Source organism: Rissa tridactyla, chromosome 11 (assembly GCF_028500815.1).
Source record: "Rissa tridactyla isolate bRisTri1 chromosome 11, bRisTri1.patW.cur.20221130, whole genome shotgun sequence".
NCBI lineage: Eukaryota > Metazoa > Chordata > Aves > Charadriiformes > Laridae > Rissa > Rissa tridactyla.
This window is the reverse complement of record NC_071476.1, coordinates 17,119,383-17,139,143: the sequence shown is the minus strand read 5'-3', so window position 1 is coordinate 17,139,143 and position 19,761 is coordinate 17,119,383. Positions and strand designations below refer to the sequence as shown.

Sequence of the window (19,761 nt, the reverse complement as noted above, 5' to 3'; positions counted from 1 at the left end):
ATGCCAACATATGGCGCCTTTTCTTTGGGGGAGAATCTTGCAAATCTGAGGGATAAATATGTATTTTTTAGGGCCCTCAATATTTCTTTCAAGACTGAAGCTGAAAATTGGCTTTAAATTACAGTTAATTTAGTTTTACTGTCTGAAAATGATGTCTTACCTTTTCAGTATAATTACCTTTGTTCTGGAATTCTCTTTTCCACAAAGCAGCATGCGTAGCTCTTTAATGCTTATTTAATGATGGTGGGTTGGGGTATAATTATTAAGCCATTGAGCTTTTGAACTGTTGCTGTAAGAATAACGACGTGATTAGTTTTTATGTTAACATCCAAAACCAGTGGCTTGTTTTATTACCAGCATGTTGGTAGTATTTTGGTATACAGTGGGAACACATCCTGGTGGTCTGTGGTGCCAGGGATCAGGACCACAGCCTTGTTCTGGGCTGCCTCACAGGCAGCAGTGGTGTTAAATGCGAAGGAACAGGGTTGGCTTTGAGTACGTGGCCAAGCCTTTGTACGAAATCTGTAGGCTTTTTCTGTTTGATACATGTATGTGATTGGCAACACATTTATGAATAGTCAATTTATAAGAGTAATTAAAAAAATTCCTCATTCCCAGACTTTGCTGCTCGCAGGGCTGTTGCTCACGCTTTTTTCCTCTCTCCTTACTGCCTGGCACCATTTTGCCCTTTCTCAGATACACTTTCAGACTTCCCTGCCAGGCCCCGCTGTGCCTGCAGCAGGGCAGGGCCGCTGTGGAGCTGCCTGGAACTGGCCGGAACCGGCTGCAACCGGCACAGGGCAGCCCGGGCCTCTCCTCACAGAGCCCGCCCTCAGCGCCTGGGCACCGACACCTCCCGCCAAAACTGAAAGGATCTCCTGACTCATTGGATTAATTCCTTCTAATGGCAGGCAAACGTGTTTATATCAGAAGATCCATAAGAATTTTATTCATCGAGTTCCAGGTACCATAAAGAGCTTGAATGTACCAGAGGCCTCTTGCAAAAGATGAAAGGCAACAACCTCAGCCTGTGCCAGGAGGAAGGCAAGAAAGGTCACTATTGCCTTAGCGTGTCCCAAATGCCAAAGAATTTGGCCCAAGGGATTCCGAGGCGGCTCTGGGAAGGGAACGATGCCTCAGTCTTCAGTCCTTGCCCAGGCATCTGGAAAAAAGTGTTTCCTCACCCCGGATCTGGCTGTTGGGTGAGGTCGTGACCAGGCGGGACCCCCCCCAGCTGTCATTATCAGGAGGAATGTCACATTCTGCCTGATATCCTCTCAATAGCTGTGTCAGTCTGTAATGATTCTCATTAAAGTGAATCTGATATTCCTTCTATTCCTGAAGAGACCAGCTTTTGTGCTGAGGCAGGGAAAGCCCTATGTTAGCTGTGGCAGGATGCAGGGCAGGGGAGCAAAGACAAATATGCAATCAAGCAAAATCAAGTTGTGTTTAAAATACCCCTTTTCAAGTACCAGCAAATCAAACCCCTCAAAGCATAGCCTTAAACTATTCCTATCCCTTCCATAACTTTATCAAACTTCATCGTGAAACAGTTTGGGTTCTTTAATGGTTAACCTGTTTAGAAGGCCATTCCAGAACTATACTCCTTTCATAGGCTTACAATTGATCACAACCATTATAGAATCAGAGAATCGTAGAATGGTTAGAATTGGAAGGGACCTTAAAGATCATCTGGTTCCAAACCCCTACCCTGGGTAGAGACGCCTCCCACTTAGACCAGGTTGCTCAAAGCCCCATCCAGCCTGGCCTTGAACACCTCCAGGGAATATCCATCATTTAACCTTGTACAGGTGGTATCCTTTCACTTAAATAATTTGTCTTCCTCTTCATTTTTATGCTTGAATATATTTATAAGTTCACTGTATTATTTCTGGACCAATTTTTAAATGTCATGTCACGTGCACCTTCCAGGCCACTAATACAAATTGTGAAATTGGCTTTAATGAGATTACTGTGCATAGATGCCATTTGAACTGCAGAAGCACTACATCTTTTTAGACTTTCTAGAGAAAATGCTTGTGTTGACAAGGCTGGAGAAAGATATTGAAAGAAAGGCTCAGAGTGGGCACAGGGCAGAGGAGATGTTCAAAATCCTATGGAAGATTTAAATGGAATAAATTTCCCTGAGAGAAAAACAGCTTTGTCATAGCTTTGAAAGGACTTAAGATGTCTCACAGGTTCTGTTGTGGTTTTATTAATCCTTCAGAAGAGCAAATCTACCTCTTAGATCTCAGCTGTTACAGATGAGCCTGCTTTTTTGTTCTGCTTTCTTTTGTTTCCATGCAATTTTGGTGCTATTATTGTTAATTAAATAAGTGCAATATTAGTGCTTTTAGGATATGACAATGTGACATAAGGTCCGGTTTTCAATGGTGTTACTTTACTGATAGATTTTGAAACATGCAAAGTAGGTTTTTGTAGAACAGAGTAGGCTCCGTTCATTATGCCAGACCTTCCCTTCACTGCAATTGGATATTTCCTGTTTTATTCCTCAATATTTGTAAACCAATTGGTGTTGACTTTGCCTACAGAACAGTTGTGCTTATGTGCCATGAATTTTTAACAGATAAATTTACTGTTTGGGAATGTTCCGCAAAACAGTGAACTTGAATGAAATAATGAATACTCATGAGTAGCAAATTTTTGCATACCATGAACTTGATGGTATTAACATCATCAATCAGGAGCTCAAGTCACTAATCATAAATAGTTAATGCTGGGCTCAGCGAAAAGCTGTTGAACAACCATAGATGGAAATATTTGCATAAAACCATTTGCTGCACATTCCTGTAGAATAAACACATTTGTACATTTTTTTCCTCCATTAGTGCAATATTTGCCATCAATAAAGAGTGTTAACTTTGCAGATAGTCAGTTGTGATTGACTTGCCCGTATCTGTCTGCAGGACTATGCACACTCGAGTGTATTTTAATACTGGGATGCAAACACCAATCAGGAGCAATACATCTGCTTTAGGTATCTTTTTGAGATTGTATTACTGGGAGTCTAGGGGAAATTATAGCTCGTGTAGTAGTAATTGATTTCAGATGTCCCAGCATTGTAAGAAGTTCCAATGGGCTATGTAATTAAACCACAAAAGGTCATAATATATCCACAGATCTGCAATACTTGTAGTGTTTTGTTTATTGATCAATAATTTCATGTCTGCTACGCTTAAAATGATTTAAAGCCACCACTGATTTTTAACTGGGAAATCCTGTCAGATTTTTCTTAAAATCCATTAATATTTTTTACAAATAACTAATATTTTGCTGGTGGAAAAGAACTGCTGCAAAGGCAATTGGATAGGTGAGGAGGTAATAAAGCACACTACTTAGTGTGCCGTAATTGGGTGTCAGTACAAATGAGATTATTTAGTTTATTTAGTCATTGCAAAATTTATTGCAAATGCCTGTGACATTTAAACTGTTCATTTATACACCATAAACATTCTATTCTAATTGTAATATCAGTCTATTTGCTGCTCTTAAAAGGCAAGAGGCCAATGAGATGCTTACTTTAAAAAAGCAGTTAATTTCTCTGTGAACTGCTTGGTCCTAAGTCTCTCCTCTGTCTCCTCTCTCCCCCTAACCTATAGTCTGAGACTGTAAAAAGTGATGCAGGTTAATGGCATGCCAAATATTAACTACCATAGTCATTGAGGCTGTCACTCCATTACATCGGGCACAAAAAGCATAGTAATTTCTGTTAAACATGTTCCTATCCTAGCTTCCACAATTTGTTAGTGTTGTTTTTTTATAGCAAAACGTATAATTGAGTTGATGATTTTTATCTCTTAGAGAAAAATATAATTAACATGGTGAACTAGTGCTGCTGTGTAACAGAAAAAATCTGAAATGACAAGATGACAGATAGTAAGAAGAACTTCAGAAGGGAAATAACATAAATGCAGCTGGTTTGTCTGTGGCCATTTCCTTCTGTTGCATCCACACCATAAGGACTTTACTGCACTTCTGAAGGACACAAACAGGAATCCTGAAATATTTTTGCTTTTCCTGTGTCTTTTCTTTTGAAGAAGTATTGGCAGCAAAAGCAAAATTCATTTTTAGATTTCAAATATCCTTCTCTCGAGGCTGTATTGCCTTGGGGTCCTTGAACTATCTGTATGCTTATACTCTGCATACCCATGAAAATCATACCCAAATTTTAATTTTAGGAACTTTAAACTCTGTAGCCTACTTAGACTTGTTGTCTTGACCAGTCCTTTTTTTACCAGCTCTCTACAACTATACAAACATTAAACCGATTAAACTCTCTTGAATTTTTTTGTCCTTTAATTCTATAGATCTGCTATGGAGCTTACAATAGATCCTCATTTAATTGAAACAGTTAAATCCAAATCAGATTTTAAATTCTGCGTATAGCATTAGTCAAGAGAACTTTACCATAGCAGATGACTGTGTAAGAGCTGATGGAATATGTGCCAGATTCCTGTTGTGTGTGCATGCGTAATACACTATTTTGTTCTTTGCAAATGAAAAACATAAGCACAGGCATTTGATAATAATGATAGCAATTTATGCACAAAGGCTTTTTATTTCATTAAAGTTGTCAGAAATCTACAGTCTAGATCTAGTTTTGCTCATGAAGAAGAAAGAAATTCACCAAATATAAGGGGCTGTATTCAGCATGAAATCGAAAGTATTTTTACCCTAAGCACAAAATGTCAGTGAGAAGTGGCAGGAATGTTGGATATTTTGGGGCACTCAGAGAATTCAGGCTTATAATGAGAAATTAAGTTTATAAAAATACTCCTTTTTCCATCCTATTTTAAGTAAAATGAGAAAAATGATCACTCATTGTATGTGGAAAATAGAGTCCACACAAGGACAGCTTCTTTCTTTACTTTTTACTTCACTTTCTTTCAGCGTAAGCTGTTATTTTTTCATCCCGGTTTTGTTGCGTCTGCGCTAGGAATAAAGACATTATAATGGTTTCTCGTTCTATTTTGACATCAGGTACTTCCCTGGTTGACTAATGGATTATTTGTTTTACTCACTAGGCATAAATCAAAACTTTGCTCACATAAAAGTTCCTCTTTTTTAGTGGAACATCACAGACAAATGGGTTTTGGTCCAAATTCAGGGTAAATAAAAGGCCTTCTATTGGCTTTGGTCAGCTACGTATCAGGTGTTTGTTTGGAGAGGATCCGAAAGGCGTAGCGGGCAGCACAAATAGTGTTCTGATTTACCTTTTGCCCTTCCCATTCAAAAAGTTGCTGCGAAGTTCCATGATCTTTAACTGTAGTATGATATTAATTATCACCTTGTTACTGTTGCTACCTGCTTTATATGCCAGGAAGACTGGTGTTTCAGTCTTTTCTCTCTCTTTTCAGAGCACTTTATATAATAACCTCCTTTCAAATCATTCCTTTAGCATAGACCACTCTGCAATACGGCGTCACAAAATGTGGAGGTGATGAGCTGAGTTCCGCTGAATCTTCTACTGTTGATTTGGATGCAGTAGAGTCAGTAACAGGCTCTTAAAACTCCAACTAGCAATACATCAGCTGTTTCGATGTTGTGCTGTAATGAAAAGGGAGTGTATTACTGCTTCTCTAACCCACAGTGCTGTTTTGTAGTGTTATAACTGTGCAAAATGCGTTTTCCCCTTGCTACAAAGCCTCTTCGGAAAGCACATCAGACATGTGATGATAAAGGGGGTGTGGAAGATTTGACCTTGCTGCCAGCTTTCTTTTTGCCTCCCAGAGAGCAAGGATTGCTCTGAAGCGTTTCTTCCCAGTTTGATAATTTCTCCCTATCCCTAAAAGCTTACAATAGGCTCCTTTGCACTTCCCTCACTCTTCATTTTGTTTTGGGCATTGCACCACAATGTAGGCAGACAAAATGTAAAACGTTATGCGATCAGGTTGTAAGAACAAATCTCTTATTCTTATGCAAAGGTAGCAGAGGCCTGTGTGCATTTTGAGGCAATATAAACTACTTCTGTAAGTATTCACAGTTAAGATCTCACAGAAACCTTAGACTCCATGAAAGGCAGAGCTGGCAGTGCTCAGTTGCAGAGTTGGTGATGTGCGGCAGAGCTCCATTAATTTTGAAAGAATTCTATTAATTCACAGTGATGGTATGTCTGCCCTGCATTCCTATAGCCAGAAGACAGACCCAAGAGAGCTGCTTGTCCTGTCTGTTATACATGTACGTGTTTATCTAGTGAAGATTTTTGTGTTTGTTTTGTTCAAATAGCTACAACTTAAATACTGTATTACACACGTGGTCACATATGTAGACTATGTTAAGACAATGTCTAATAAGAGTTTGAAACTGGAACAAATCAAAGTTCAGGTTGCCTGATAAATATGAAATTGATTCCTTGAGCCATATGTTTTAGGATTTAGATTTTAATTATATTATTGAATTATTGTTTTACAGTAGATTTTTGACCAGTTCATTCTGTAGGGTGAAGCTGAAACCAGCTCTGTGTTGGTATAAAAGACTGTTGCTGGTAAGCTCCTTATCTGCAACTGTCACGAAGTTGGAAAATGGACTGTAAATGAGACAGGATACTTTAGCAAAGAGAAGGGATCATTAGGATCATCTCATGATGAAAGCAGCTGCCCGCTCTCATAAAGAGTGAATTTGATTCCTACCCATGCCATGAATGTTCTGTGAGATCTGTTTTTTTCAAGGTGGTCCCTACCTCTGAAAATCTAATTTCTGTATGCCTGAATTGGAATTCGGAGGTCTGGGCTGCCGAAATACAGTCACTGATAGCTCTGATTAGCGTCAATGAAAGCTATATTTAAAACACATGCAGTGGTATGAAACCCACATTTTTCTTCTGCTTTCCTGAGGGAAAGTCAGCTGATGACCCAATAAAAAAAAAATTTCAAACGCAATACTTTAATTTGGCAACATTTCTTCTTACACAGTTGAAATGGTGATCTTATCCTGAAACTTGACAGTGTACTTTAATATTAAGCAGTTCTGTCATCCCTGGCTACAAAATAATATTTAGAGGCTATGACCACTTGCTTAACTAAGGGGAATTCAGAAAAACGGAAACAAATTCACATCAGAATCCAATACCTTTCTAACAGAAGACATGATTTTGCAGTAGTTGTCTCTTGCTTTCCAGGGGAGCTCTCTCTGCCAGTGTAAAGTCAGCCTGTAGAATTTCCAGCTGATATCTTTTCAAGCTGTATCTGCCTTTCAAAAAAATGATACTTAGAAGTGCCACCGAATGTCTTTCTGATGTTGACTTTTCATTGCTGTTTAAAGTCTTTGAAAATAGGAACATATGTAGGCTTGCTATACGAGTTGACTTTGTTGTGCCTAGTTAAGGGCTAAATCAGAGGGTATGTAGGCATAAATCAAGAGAGAAAATTTACAAGACTGTTCCATTCTTATAAAATTTTAACTATCGTAATTATATCGGATTGCAAATTGATGCAATCAAGTATTTTTGGACTTTCTGTCACCTGCAGCTATAATTTATGAAAGTATCAGTCATGGGTCTTTTCCAAGACAAACCCCAAGAATGCACAGCTTTGTGTATAGTTTTCCATGTTTTGACATGTATTTGTAATTTGACAATTATGATGTTTTAATTTTTCCAATCAAAAGACCAAATATGTTTTGTGATTATAATCCACCACAGTCTAGAAAAATACCAGTTTTTCCTGTTTCTATTATGATTTTGTCACTTCTTAACAACACAAGCCTTCACATTCAGCCCCCTGTGTCTGGTCAAAAAGATACTTGAGGCTTCTTGTGTGACATGTACTTTGGAAATATGACTCATTCTAAATAAGTCAATAACTGCTACATCTTGATAACTTCAATTAGTGTAGCAAAACCATTTTATCTGTGTCTAGGTGTACGTATATATAAAAATTTTAGATGTAAGAATCATAACCATTTGAGTAAAATGGATATAATTGCTACAGTTTTGAAAAAACTTAATGACACTTAACTAAACCTACATGTATAGAATGTATATAGAGTAATATCCTCATGCTAAAGCTTTGCTCTGTAGCTTCTTGCCTTTCAGTGGAATTACTAGATTAAGCAAGGATTTGAAGGTTTGAACTCACTTTTTTCTAAATTCTTTTTGTGTTTCCATTAACTGCACTGTCTAATCTTGAAAAAACTAGCTTTATATTTCCAGTCTTTATGCCATAACAGGTTACCTCATTTCAAAAACATAAGTCATCGTTGATGACAGTCTTCTCTCAGTGTGTAAAAATACTCAAGGAGTGTTTGTGTAATGGAAACTTCTAGGCAAAGATAACTTTTGGAAATACTACTTGATCTTAAGGTTTATTTTTTAAATCTTTGAATAAATTGATATGGCTGATCACGGAGGGGACCAAAGAAGTGTTCATGAGGGAAAGAGATTGATAGAGTGGAGACTGAGGAAGAATAAGAACACAGCAATCTTCTACACGTTTTCTCTGCAGTTGATTTGTAGCACATTATATTCAATGAATCCAAGTAAATTATTACTTTATATAGTAAAAGGACATGGAAAAATCAGAGGCTGATGTGTTTTGTTGTTAAAATCTCAGGCAATCATTTTTCAAAACTAACATTTAATGTTTTCATTGTGTCTCAGGTTCCCAGTCTGAACCTTCATCGTGCAGTGCCAGTTCCATCACTTGCCCATCTGCCTGCACCTGCAGCAACAATGTGGTGGATTGTCGAGGAAGGAGCTTAACAGAAATTCCAGCTAACCTGCCAGAGGACATTTGGGAAATGTAAGTGCCAATGTAATGCACTGTTCTTTTCCGCATCTCTCTGGTTTTAGTCCATGTCATAGGCTCCTGTGTGGAAGAAAGGCACATGTTTTGAAAAACCTGCTGAGCACTTATCAAGTATATTGTAGTTGTCTACTTTGCTTTCATTCTTTTAACCTAAACGGTCAAACCATTCTTTAATGTAAATTAAGATATTGTTTGAAGTTGCCCTACCCCAAAGCAAGATGAAGTTCTTGGCATGTTATGTTCAGATTGTGTTTACATCTCACAAATCTGGAATTACAGTTCTAGAGTCAGGAAAAGAAAACACACAGTCCTTTTTTTTTAATTCAATTGTTTTTATTTTTAGTTGGTGAATTCCCCAAGAGATGGAGGGATTTCTTGTTAGCTTGGCGGGATGCATTTGTAATGAAGTGTGACATCAGAACACACTGTCCCTGCTGATTTTGCCTTCTATTTCTTGTCTCCCACATTTTGTTATTCCAAATCCTTTAACGCTTTTGTGACTTTTTTGTGTTGTAACATCAGATGCTGGTTTTACAGACTCGTTTGTCTTTACTACCTTTAGGAATTGCAATCATCTATTTTTGTGTGCATGTCGTCATACTACTGTGGTCGTGAAATACTGTCACGTTAAACGAAGTTGCTTTTCGTTAGTCCGTAGGGAATGTAGATCAGTTCTTTTCCTATTGAGGTGCTTGTCATACAGAGGTTACTGTCATCCACCCAGCATTTACAGTCTACACAGTATGGATTCAAATATTTGTATAGTCACTGGGCTCATTCAGCTTCTCATTGCTGTAGGAATACTGGTACATACAAAATTTGCTAGGATAAAATATAAATTGAATTGCTTGTGTGTAGCCTGGCCCACTATGATGTGTCAGGAGTGTGACAGTTAGGGCCAATGAAGATGATGAGCTATATTATTTGGTGGTGATCTTCTCTACACCACCGCTCCTTTAAGTCACTTTATCAGTTGCTTTTATAATTGATCTGAAATTTGTTTGCATTGCTATTTCAGCACAACAGTTTAAAGATAGTTTACGCTTGATTGTGCATCTCCACAGAAAAGATATATATTAGAAATTAAAAAATTAGCTCAGTAAATGCAAAGAATAAACAACAGCTTAAAGTTAACGTTTTTGAGAATCTATCTAGAGCATGCAAAAATGTTTACAGGAAATATAAACTCTTATGCAAGCTGTTCTGCATTCCCATTACCTGCTTGATCGCTTCCTGACAAAGTTCAGCATGTATTGGTTGTGTTCATTTCTAGTATATTGTGGCACACGAAATATGCATGTAATACTTGTTTTTCAGTGTGTGAAAGTTGGTTAAAATTATCCTGGAAATACGAATTGTGTTTGGCATACTAAGAATACTCAGTATTTAGTCCTCGTTCCAATTCTGTCAAATGGAGTACAAATTTTCAGGAGTGGCTGGAATGGTTGAATAATAAGAGACAGAGGATAAAATCAGTCCAGACTTGCTCCCAAATTGGGGTTGGGCTAGGAGAGTTTTAAAATTTTGTTTTGTAGTGTTGAAAATGCTAGCAGAAATCAGATGATCTTTGTGGCTCCATGCCAGAGTCACATGGAGAGCAGTATCTGCAGGAAGGCTGCAACTGGTGAGCGCCAGCACTCTCCTGACAGTGCAGTCCCTCTCAGTGTGATAAAGCAAGTGAAAATGTTCACCTTCAGTGCCGTTGTAGTAGCATCGAGTGTCCAAGTCTTGTCTCCAGTTGGGTTGCTCCAGCCCACAGACCTAGCCCCTGTAACTTGTCGTAAAAGCAAGTTAAAAGATCTCCTTAGGAGAGCAGAAAGCGAAGGAAGACTTGGAGAGCCTTTAAGTTAGATGATGAGATTGCGAGTCAAGATGCATATAACGTTTTAAGAAACTTTTGTAACGTGGAGGTTATAAACCTTCTAGATCTATAGAACACCATATAAAGCTCTTAGCGCACCATTTAATGATTTAGATCTGTCAGGCTTCTTGCATTTTAGACAGTACTTATTTGAGTCTTTGTAGATAAACCTCTTATATAGCTCTAAGCCTGCACATAGAATCATCTAGGTTGGAAGGGACCTTTAAGATCATCAAGTCCAACCACCAGCCTAACACTGCAAAAACTACCACTAAACCATGTCCCTAGGCACCACATCTACTCATTTTTAAATACCTCCAGGGATGGCGATTCCACCAGTTCCCTGTGCAGCCTGTTCCAACGTTTGATAACCCTTTCTGTATCCTTTGCAATTCACAGGCACTTCAGGTGGGAGTAATTTTGCAGAACTTCAGAGTCTAACCCTCATGAAAACATTTATTGCTGCCTTTCTGTGGGAATCAATCCTGTGAAGATTTGTTTACAGAATATGTGTATAGATTAAAAGATTTAAGTAGTTCTATCTATTTACAATGAGGGTGGTGAAATACTGGCCCAGGTTGCCCAGAGAGGTGGTAGATGCCCCATGCCTGGAAACATTCATGATCAGGTTGGACAGGGCTCTGAGCGTCCTGATGTAGTTGAAGATGTCCCTCCCTGCTCATTGCAGAGGGGTTGGACGAGATGGCCTTTAAAGGTCCCTTCCAAACCAGACTATTCTATGATTCTGTCAGAGTAAGTCTTAGCAAGTGACATCACTTAGATACAGTTTTTCCTACTGGTAAAATGGTGTTGCCATTTTGTAAGAAGTACTAGTAAAAAAGTGCTGTTAACCTTATATCCAAGGGCAAGGTATTACATATTCTTATACAGAGTAAAGGATATGTCACATAGAAAATATTTCTGGAAAGAGGGAAGAAGCTGCCGCAGTGATTTCCTGGAAAAATCCTGACATAAATTCTTTTGACCAAGATAGCCATCCTGGTTTATGCAGAAGTCTGTCATACTGCTCAGAAATTCAGTTTGTCTGAGGCTGCTCTGGGCTTATTCAATATAAAATCCATCCAGAGGTCTGGTTCCAGCTACACATGGAATAATGACTGCCTTTTGATTTGATATGATAGGCAGAATAATACTCTCTTGCTGTAATGCTATAGCAACAAGGCCAAGTAAATTCTTTCTACAGGCTGCAACGCACACGTCTAGCTCTCACACAGCAGTTCTGTTGGGTTTTTTTCCCATGGGATTTATCCCCCATGGCTGGAATTTAGTCAGACCCTTTATATAAAAGGTGGCTATGTAGTGGTGCTGCCTGAACGCTTGTTTCTGGACTCTGTAATCCTATGCTCTGATCCTCATTATCTTTGAGAGATCTAACTCTTACTAGCGAGGAGATTCCTCCTATGGAATATGGGGCACTGACAAACTACATGGCTGGGTTGCTATTACGTAGAATCCTAAGGGATATTGCTGGAGATGGTGTATTTTTCATTCAGCTGTTTCTATCTAGCATTGTAAATACTCATTCCACTAAAATACATTTCCCCCTAAAGACTGTAGTCCATTCATAATATTTATATGATAGTATTAAAATGCTGTGCTTTCCTCAGTTCCACTTGGGGCATTTCCAAGTTCCTTTGCTTGCTTATTAGTTGCATTCAGTTACAGCTTTCTAGCTCTTTATTTCCCCTTAACTCAGTATTTCTTTGTAAGCCAAATTGTATCCGGTAAGAACCCTTGACTGACAAACTGTTCTACAAAAATGAAACACACAGCTGTTACTCTAACATGGTTATTGAAGGTGACCTACATTTTTCACTCTGTGTATTAATTAAAGATCTTTTACTCAGCCTTCCTGCCTTTCTTCATTAACATGGGTAGGCGGAACCTTCTCTGACAAAGCTGCCAACAAGTCCTAAATTTGTTTTTGTTGATAAAAACCTATCAGAAAACAGGTAACTTGGTTGTCACGGAACATAAAACAAGTATCATATGACACTAATTTTCTGTTGCTGCTGACCTCTGCCACAGGTGACTTAGAAGTCTGTTGTGTTACTCTATTACACCTCTCCCTGAGGTGCATTATCCTGAAGGCCCTCGTTGCAAGAATGTTTATTATTAAATAAAGGCATTTAGGAAAGCTAGAAATCTGTATCCTAGCCTTGCTTTTTCATAATTTCATAAAATAGGTAGCTAGAGTGTACACAATACAATTCATTTTTTTAGAAAGCATCTTGTTCAGTGGGGAGCTGACATCGGCAGCCAAATTGACTGAGGAAAAATGAGTTACAAGAAATTGCAGCTGAGGAATACAGACTGTGTGTTGAATGTTATAAAAGATTCTCTGTTTACAAAGTGGTTCTCTTGTGTTTTATAGAGGAGAAATGAACAGTGTATGTTACAGAGAAACACATGAGAATAAGCACAGAAAAGTTTTGCATGAATACTTGGATAAAAACAAAAGTCATTAAGCACCTGGAGGCATTTACTGAAAAAGAAGTACCAAAACAAATATGGCTTGATGGTTTGCTGGTAAATGAACAATATAGTCATTTCACTACAACGGAACAGCATCTACAATAAAAGGAGGAATTTGCGTTTCTTTAGAAAGGGTGAGAGAAATTGCATGCAAGAAAAATAGGGAACATAGTGTGAATGCAGAATGGACTTGACCTTGAAGGGATACGGGAAGCAGGGATGACCTAGAAACTAGTAGGAGGCAAAGTCTCCAAAGAATATGTTTTTCTGATCAGACTTATTCACAGCCGCGCAACCAGTGCCTGTCAGGCTGAGTGACAGCTCAGCCCATAAAGACCGCAAAGCCACGGTATGGTAGAGACCTGTTAAATGCAAAGCTACCAGCTGTGCCTGCAAGAGCCACTACCCTGCAGCTTGAGGGAGCTTGGAAGGGTGTTGTGAGAAACACACTTGCCGCAAGAGCGGATTTCACTCAGCATGTGGTTTGGGCTGTTGTTGGCTCAGGACGTTGGGCTGGATGGATCTGAGCTCTGGCGCTGTCTGCCTGTTCTTAGTCATTAGTGTTTGTCTGGTTTTATGCCAGGGAAAGGACAAATTTCCTGCACTTGCAAATGTGTGGCACTGGGAGTAGTGGCATTGCTAGCCCTGTCTGTTGTGTTTCAAACAGCATTTGCTTCAGCATGCTGCCTGCCAGTTTCGTTTGATGCCTCCCAGTACGGGAGAGTGATCAGTAACTCCCTATTAATCTTTTCCCAACCTCACTAGACTTTTCCTCTGTCCCTTCTTTAGAATGTTGTTTTCATGCTCTTTGTCTATCTCAGACTGATCTACTTCATTTTTTTTTTTTTTTTATTTATCACTGCAAACAAGGCTGTATTTTAGGATATTAATTCTGGACAGCTTTTGTCTGAGAATTTTGTACACCTTAAAACAGTAGCACAGGGATTACTACTTCTGCCTTTGTGTTTCTTAAATATTGGTGTAAGACCTTCCCAAATGAAAGCAGGGAACAGCCCCCCAGAGGCTGGCCCTCCTGCTGCCGTCTGGTCCGGAGTGCGTGGGTGCTCACGCTGTGGTGCCCAACAGCAGGCAGGCTCCTGGGCTGCTGGAGCAGCAACCACTGGCACCAGCGCTGGCACTGGGCGCTGCTTCTCGGAAGCATCTTCAGGTTGTGTAAAACAAGGATTTGAGTAGTTGCCATTGCTAAGGGCTGGATTGTGGACTGGGACAGACGCTTGAGAGAATAAAGACTTAGCTGGGCCCAGTAGGCAAACTGTTGGGAAAAGAAGGCTGAACTCAAATGAGGAAACAGCAAAATACGTGATGAGAAAGATTGGGAACAAAGGCAATCAAGACAGGTTGATAAAAGTGCTGTGATTCTGAGAAAGTGAGGAGTATTTATAGATAAGGCCTGGGACAGAAACTCTGCTGGGTGGGCTTCGGGCATGTGGCAGGAGGGCTGGGACACTGGGTGGCATGGATGGTGGCTGGGCAGGCTGTGGGGCTGGGACAGAGTGACGCAGGTGAAGATGGAGCTGAGGAGTCTCTTCCCACCATAAGACACGTGTATCTTGCAGAGCCTTCCTGCCTTGTCACTGTGTACTTGAGAAACCCAACAACAATTTGTGTATCTTTGTCCCTGCGCACCTAGTGACCATCTACAGAGAGATTAACTACTGGACTACGCAGGGATTTGCTGTTTTAACTGCTGCTCTTCCAGTTAGACATCAGCGCAGAGGTCTGGGAGGTGTACTTTTGTTACACGTGAGTTTCCTTGTGACAGAATTAGTTATTTCAGCTTTTGGGTTTGAATCCACTAAATTAAATATATTATTTAAAAAAAAATTAAAAATAGGCAATGCCAAAGTTAATGTTTGTAGCTGCAGTCTTCATTCAGTGCTTTTGTATATATTTGTTGTGGTATGTACTTTAATTACAGCTTAGTCTCATGTTGCTGTTATAAGACTGGATTCATTTCTTGTTGTTGAGGGATGCATCAGGGTCGTGTAGTGAGGGAACCTGTGTCTATAGGATCTGTTTATTTGTTGCAGAACCAGGAAAATTCTAAAAGGGGACTGTGGAGAAGATAATCTTATGAATGCACTTCTTGCCGGTGGTTTTGTTAATTGATTCTGGGCAAGTGACTTGCACAAACTTTTCATGGGTGGTCACTAGTGATGTAATCCTCGGTTTCTAGCTGACTCAGCTGAGATATTCAGAAGTGCTGAGGACTCACAGCTGCAGCAAAAGTCAATAGGAGCTGTGCTTTGAACACGTTGTGCTGTGCAACGCTAATTACTTTGAAAAGCCAAGTCCCAATCATCTGCAGACTTATAAATCAAACTCCAAAATCTAAAGTATATCCTTAGATCTTGAAACTGATCTTAGATTTCAAACCTGTGCTTTTTCGTATCAAGTTTGCTGTATCGCTGTTACTTAACCTTTACAACAATCTCTGTCTGGTGAGATGAAGAGAAATATAATTGCATAAACCAAGGGTAATACTGGATAGGATGTATCTGAATCAGAAATGAAGACCTTTTTGTTTCAATGCTGATGTAATTGCTCCAGACAGAGTAAAGAGGCTGACAGTCCCTCAAGGAAAAGTGCTGCTTAGGCACCCATATCTGGTGAGGTAGTAACCAGAGCTTCCCGTCTGGCTTCTGAGCAGAGTGAAATAGGATGGCAGCCCTTCCGCCTGCATCTAGGTTTGGCTTAAGGTCAGTTTTGAGTCACTTGTTCTATGTTGGTTTGGTGTATCATTCTCACTATCGATAGCTGAATTGATGACTGATATTTTATGAGTAGTGCTTGATTTTGGTGCATAACTTCTACTCTTAGGAAAAATGTTAGAGTTTGAGCACTAAGGAAAAATCTAATGCACCTAACTGTTGGTTTTCTCATGGTTCTGTCAAAATGAAAACCTTCTTTTCTGCAAGAGAATCACTTTGAAAGGCAATGTTCTATTTGTTCCACCCTTAATTAATGCTTTTCTGACAAATTAATTATTTAGAGAATTGCTGTCATGAGGTTACCACTGTGTGGGGCAGTCTTGAAGACAGACCTGTAGATAGATGAGTTAGTGGCTTTTGTTGCTTCAGTGATTCTCTTGGGAAAAAATTACCTTCTCTGTTCTTCAGTACCTGTAGGAGTGTGTATTATAGGAGAGCTGGGATTTTAGTTATGAATCTTGATGAAGCTTTGTGATTTGAGGAAGGTAATCAACAAATTCTGGGCATTTAAATTACTGGTATATTCAAAATCAATTTTCTAATGATTAAAATAAAGTCAGAAAAGCTATTATAAAAAGCTTGAGCGCTGGTAACTCTTTATTTTAATAAAATAAATTTTTTTCTTATAGAAATTATAAATTAATGGTACCACAACAATTTCATGTATATTAAGTTGGCTTTGAAGTGTTCAGCTTCTTAAAGGCAAGAGTTTTATCTTTTTGCAAGAACATAAGTGTGTAGAAACTATAAACTTTGGGGACAGAGGAATAACAGTTCAGCATTTAACATTGTCCTTCCTCCTAAAACAAAATTATAATAATTTTCGCAGGCTTCCAGTAAATATTGTAGCTAAAGCCAGCACAGTATTTTTGAACACGGTAATAAATGTTCCATAATTGCCTCTGGTGGCAAGTTCTCTGGCTAGGGAATCAGGTTGGCTCCTGTAGTTGAATCATATAATATGATTTTCATTCATTGCTGTAAATTGTCTCTGGACAGCTTCACATGTCAACTTTGACTACTATTTTCTGGATCTCACTAGGCAAACTGTCATTCACTCCTTGCATTCAGTATAAAACGGGTTTCTATTGTCAGGCCAAAAATATGTAGAAAATCTTATATTCTGTGAGGGCAAGACACAAAAATAATAAAATATTTTCAGATTGAGAATCAGTAGAGAAAAGATAAATATATGGGAAATGTCAAAAATAAGGGTGTTTTCTGTGCTGAGACAGATTAAGGAAAACAGGAAGCTATGTATTACAGTTCTAGAAACAAGCAGTAACGTCAAGGAGTTTCTGATGCAAGATCAAGGCAGGATTTATTTCTTACATCTTTACTTGTATTTGTAAAATTGAGTGTAACTGATGTCATCTGTAGGCATAAGAAGATGTTTGTTTTGATAAATCTAGATTTCATACACGTGATAATTTTCATTTTGGCTGTATCATTTTTTTACCTTCTCTCCTCTTTATAATCGTGACATTTCTTTAAAAAAGAAAGTTATGTGCAGGTGAGTTTTACTCAGGCAGGTTGTGTAGGAGTTAGTAACCTTACGGGGTGTGTAGGTTTGGGGTTGTTGGGTTTTTTGGTTTGGGTTTTTTTGCGTGTGTTCTTTTTTTCTCCAGAGACAGTCCAGCAGGAATATAAATTTAGCCTTATTCATAAAAATGTATGGTGTGAACAAAAAGGCATATATCTTTTTTATCTAATATAGTTGTCACTCAAAATCTCCTGTTTTGCCAAGCAAAATGAAATTATAATGTATAGTGAGTATGTGTCTCCTGAAAGATGATTATGAAAGCGTAGAAGGAATCAGAGAAAATAAAATAGGGAGCAGCAAATCATAACTTTGAAATAAAATATACTAATCAGATTTTTTACTGCATGAAACACTAATTGCCTTTTGGCTTACATGTGTTCTTCTTATTTTGCTAAAAAAATAGGTAAAGAACAAAGAATTTGAGGAATGTTTATATTCACATGACAGAATCTGTTTCGTTGACAAAATATTACAGGTGGCAGAACTTCAAGTACCAGAAAGCTTTTTAATTTTCTTACTTATTTCTTGCATTTTACCTTTTCCTTGTTAGTATTTGTAAGTGTGTACTAAAAATAGGTGTTACAGAATGTATGGAGCTCTTCACAATAAGTTAAGATTGTAGATTAAACAAGCACTTTTTTCCTTCCTCTCAGTTTACTGCTTCCATTTCCACTAAGTCTAAAAATATATTTTTGTGTTACAACTTGACAAGTATAATGCAAACCAACTTGAAATCCTCAGATCCCTGAGCTAGTTATTGCATTGTTAGAAAATTCAGAAAGTGATCTGGGCTGGAAGTTTCTTGAAGTAGTTGGAAGTCAACAAGAGGGGCGGGCAGGAGTAACCTACTAACGTAATAATGAAATAGCAATGTGACTTGTTGAGGGGTTGGTCTTTCTGGGACCCAATGAAACAAAAACCTACTCTCAGTAAAACAAACATTATGAGTCTGGTTTGTTGAAAAACTTTCCTATTTGTTTACATTTATGAAATGTAACCATAGGCAAACTATTGCTTTCCAGTAGGCACGGTAGAAACCATGTGTCTGCCAAGTATAGACTTCAAGCTTCAGATTACAAACAAACAAAGCAAACCCCAAAAAACCTAATCCAAAGAATAACAACAAGAAGTGCTCAGCAGAGGTCTAAGATTGAGTCAGCCTCAGAGCAGATGCTGTGTTGTTGAAGTGAATGCAAGAACCTAATCCTCTCTGCAGCACCCTGCAGGCTGGTATCCTTGGAGCCTTCTGAACTGGAATCACTGGGTCGCGAAAATCTAGGAGTGTAATCCGTGTTTCTGCTGGTTTTGCTACACCACAAGATCTCAGAAACACAAATGGACATTAACACATGCATGCTGATTGAATGAAGCATGCAATTGGGCTGCATTTCAGCAGTAGGGAGTTGGAAATTGCCATCTCTCTCCAGCCAACTTACTTTCTCTTTCCTGGGTTTGTGTTCACAGCCACATGCCTGTAAACAGGTAAAATTCTTCCTGCAAACTCTGATCCCAAGTCCATGTGACACAATAAACTCTGCTGAGATGGGAAATTGTCTAGTCTAGCATAAGAGTGGAGAGACAGTATTTCGTATTCTACCCTAGAACATCTTCTGTTTAACCTTTAGCGTTCTTGCTGATTGTAGCCACTGATGAGGGCTCACAGGGGAGCTCCCCTAAGTCCCTGCTTTTGCTCCAGAGCGCAACCCACAAACAGTTCGTGCAATTGTGGCATTGCAGGGAGAGGCAGCTCAGGCACCAGCAGTGTGCTTGGTGGGTGCCTGCACCCTCACTCCGAGGATAAAGCAAGGAAAATAAATCAATGAGACTGCTATGAGAACTAACAATGAAAGGTGATGGGGGCCAAAAATTCCACCCGGGAATGTGGAGTATCATGGTGGTAGCTGGAGAAGCCTGGAGGTTTAGTAGTATATTACTACGTTCTGGTTGTTCCTGTTGGTGTTGTTTGTATGGATGGCATTGGTGTTATGTCAAAAATTGTTTTGCAAAATACCTGTCTACAGATTTCTCTCATGTCTTCCTGCTTGTCTGTACCACATTTGATGCAACATTATTAACATACCACAACAGAGCTGGTAGATTCATAATGTCACTGCCGTTACAAATTTACCAGCAAATACCTGACCAACTGCTCAACTACAGAGTTGTGTCAGCTTAAACTAAACTCATTGTGGTATGTCAGAAGATACAACATCGCTAGCACTACTTTTTGATGAACACCATGTTATCAGGAAACATATCGAAACATCTGGTTTCATTCTGAAAGATGTCTTTTGGTGAGCAGAATTAGGTATGTAGCTTCCTAGGTAGATTTATTTTGAAAAGTCACCTAATTTTTGATAGGAT

General features: G+C 38.9%; 1 protein-coding gene across 3 annotated transcripts in view; it reads left to right on the top strand.

Annotated features, from left to right (window-relative positions):
• Positions 1–19,761, top strand: part of SLIT3 (slit guidance ligand 3) — a 519,652-nt gene that overhangs the window by 327,874 nt on the left and 172,017 nt on the right. For all 3 annotated transcript variants that reach the window (XM_054216868.1, XM_054216870.1, XM_054216869.1), the window contains one exon: positions 8,618–8,759. In XM_054216868.1, the coding sequence (XP_054072843.1) occupies positions 8,618–8,759 (142 nt within the window). The remainder of the gene's footprint in view (positions 1–8,617; positions 8,760–19,761) is intronic.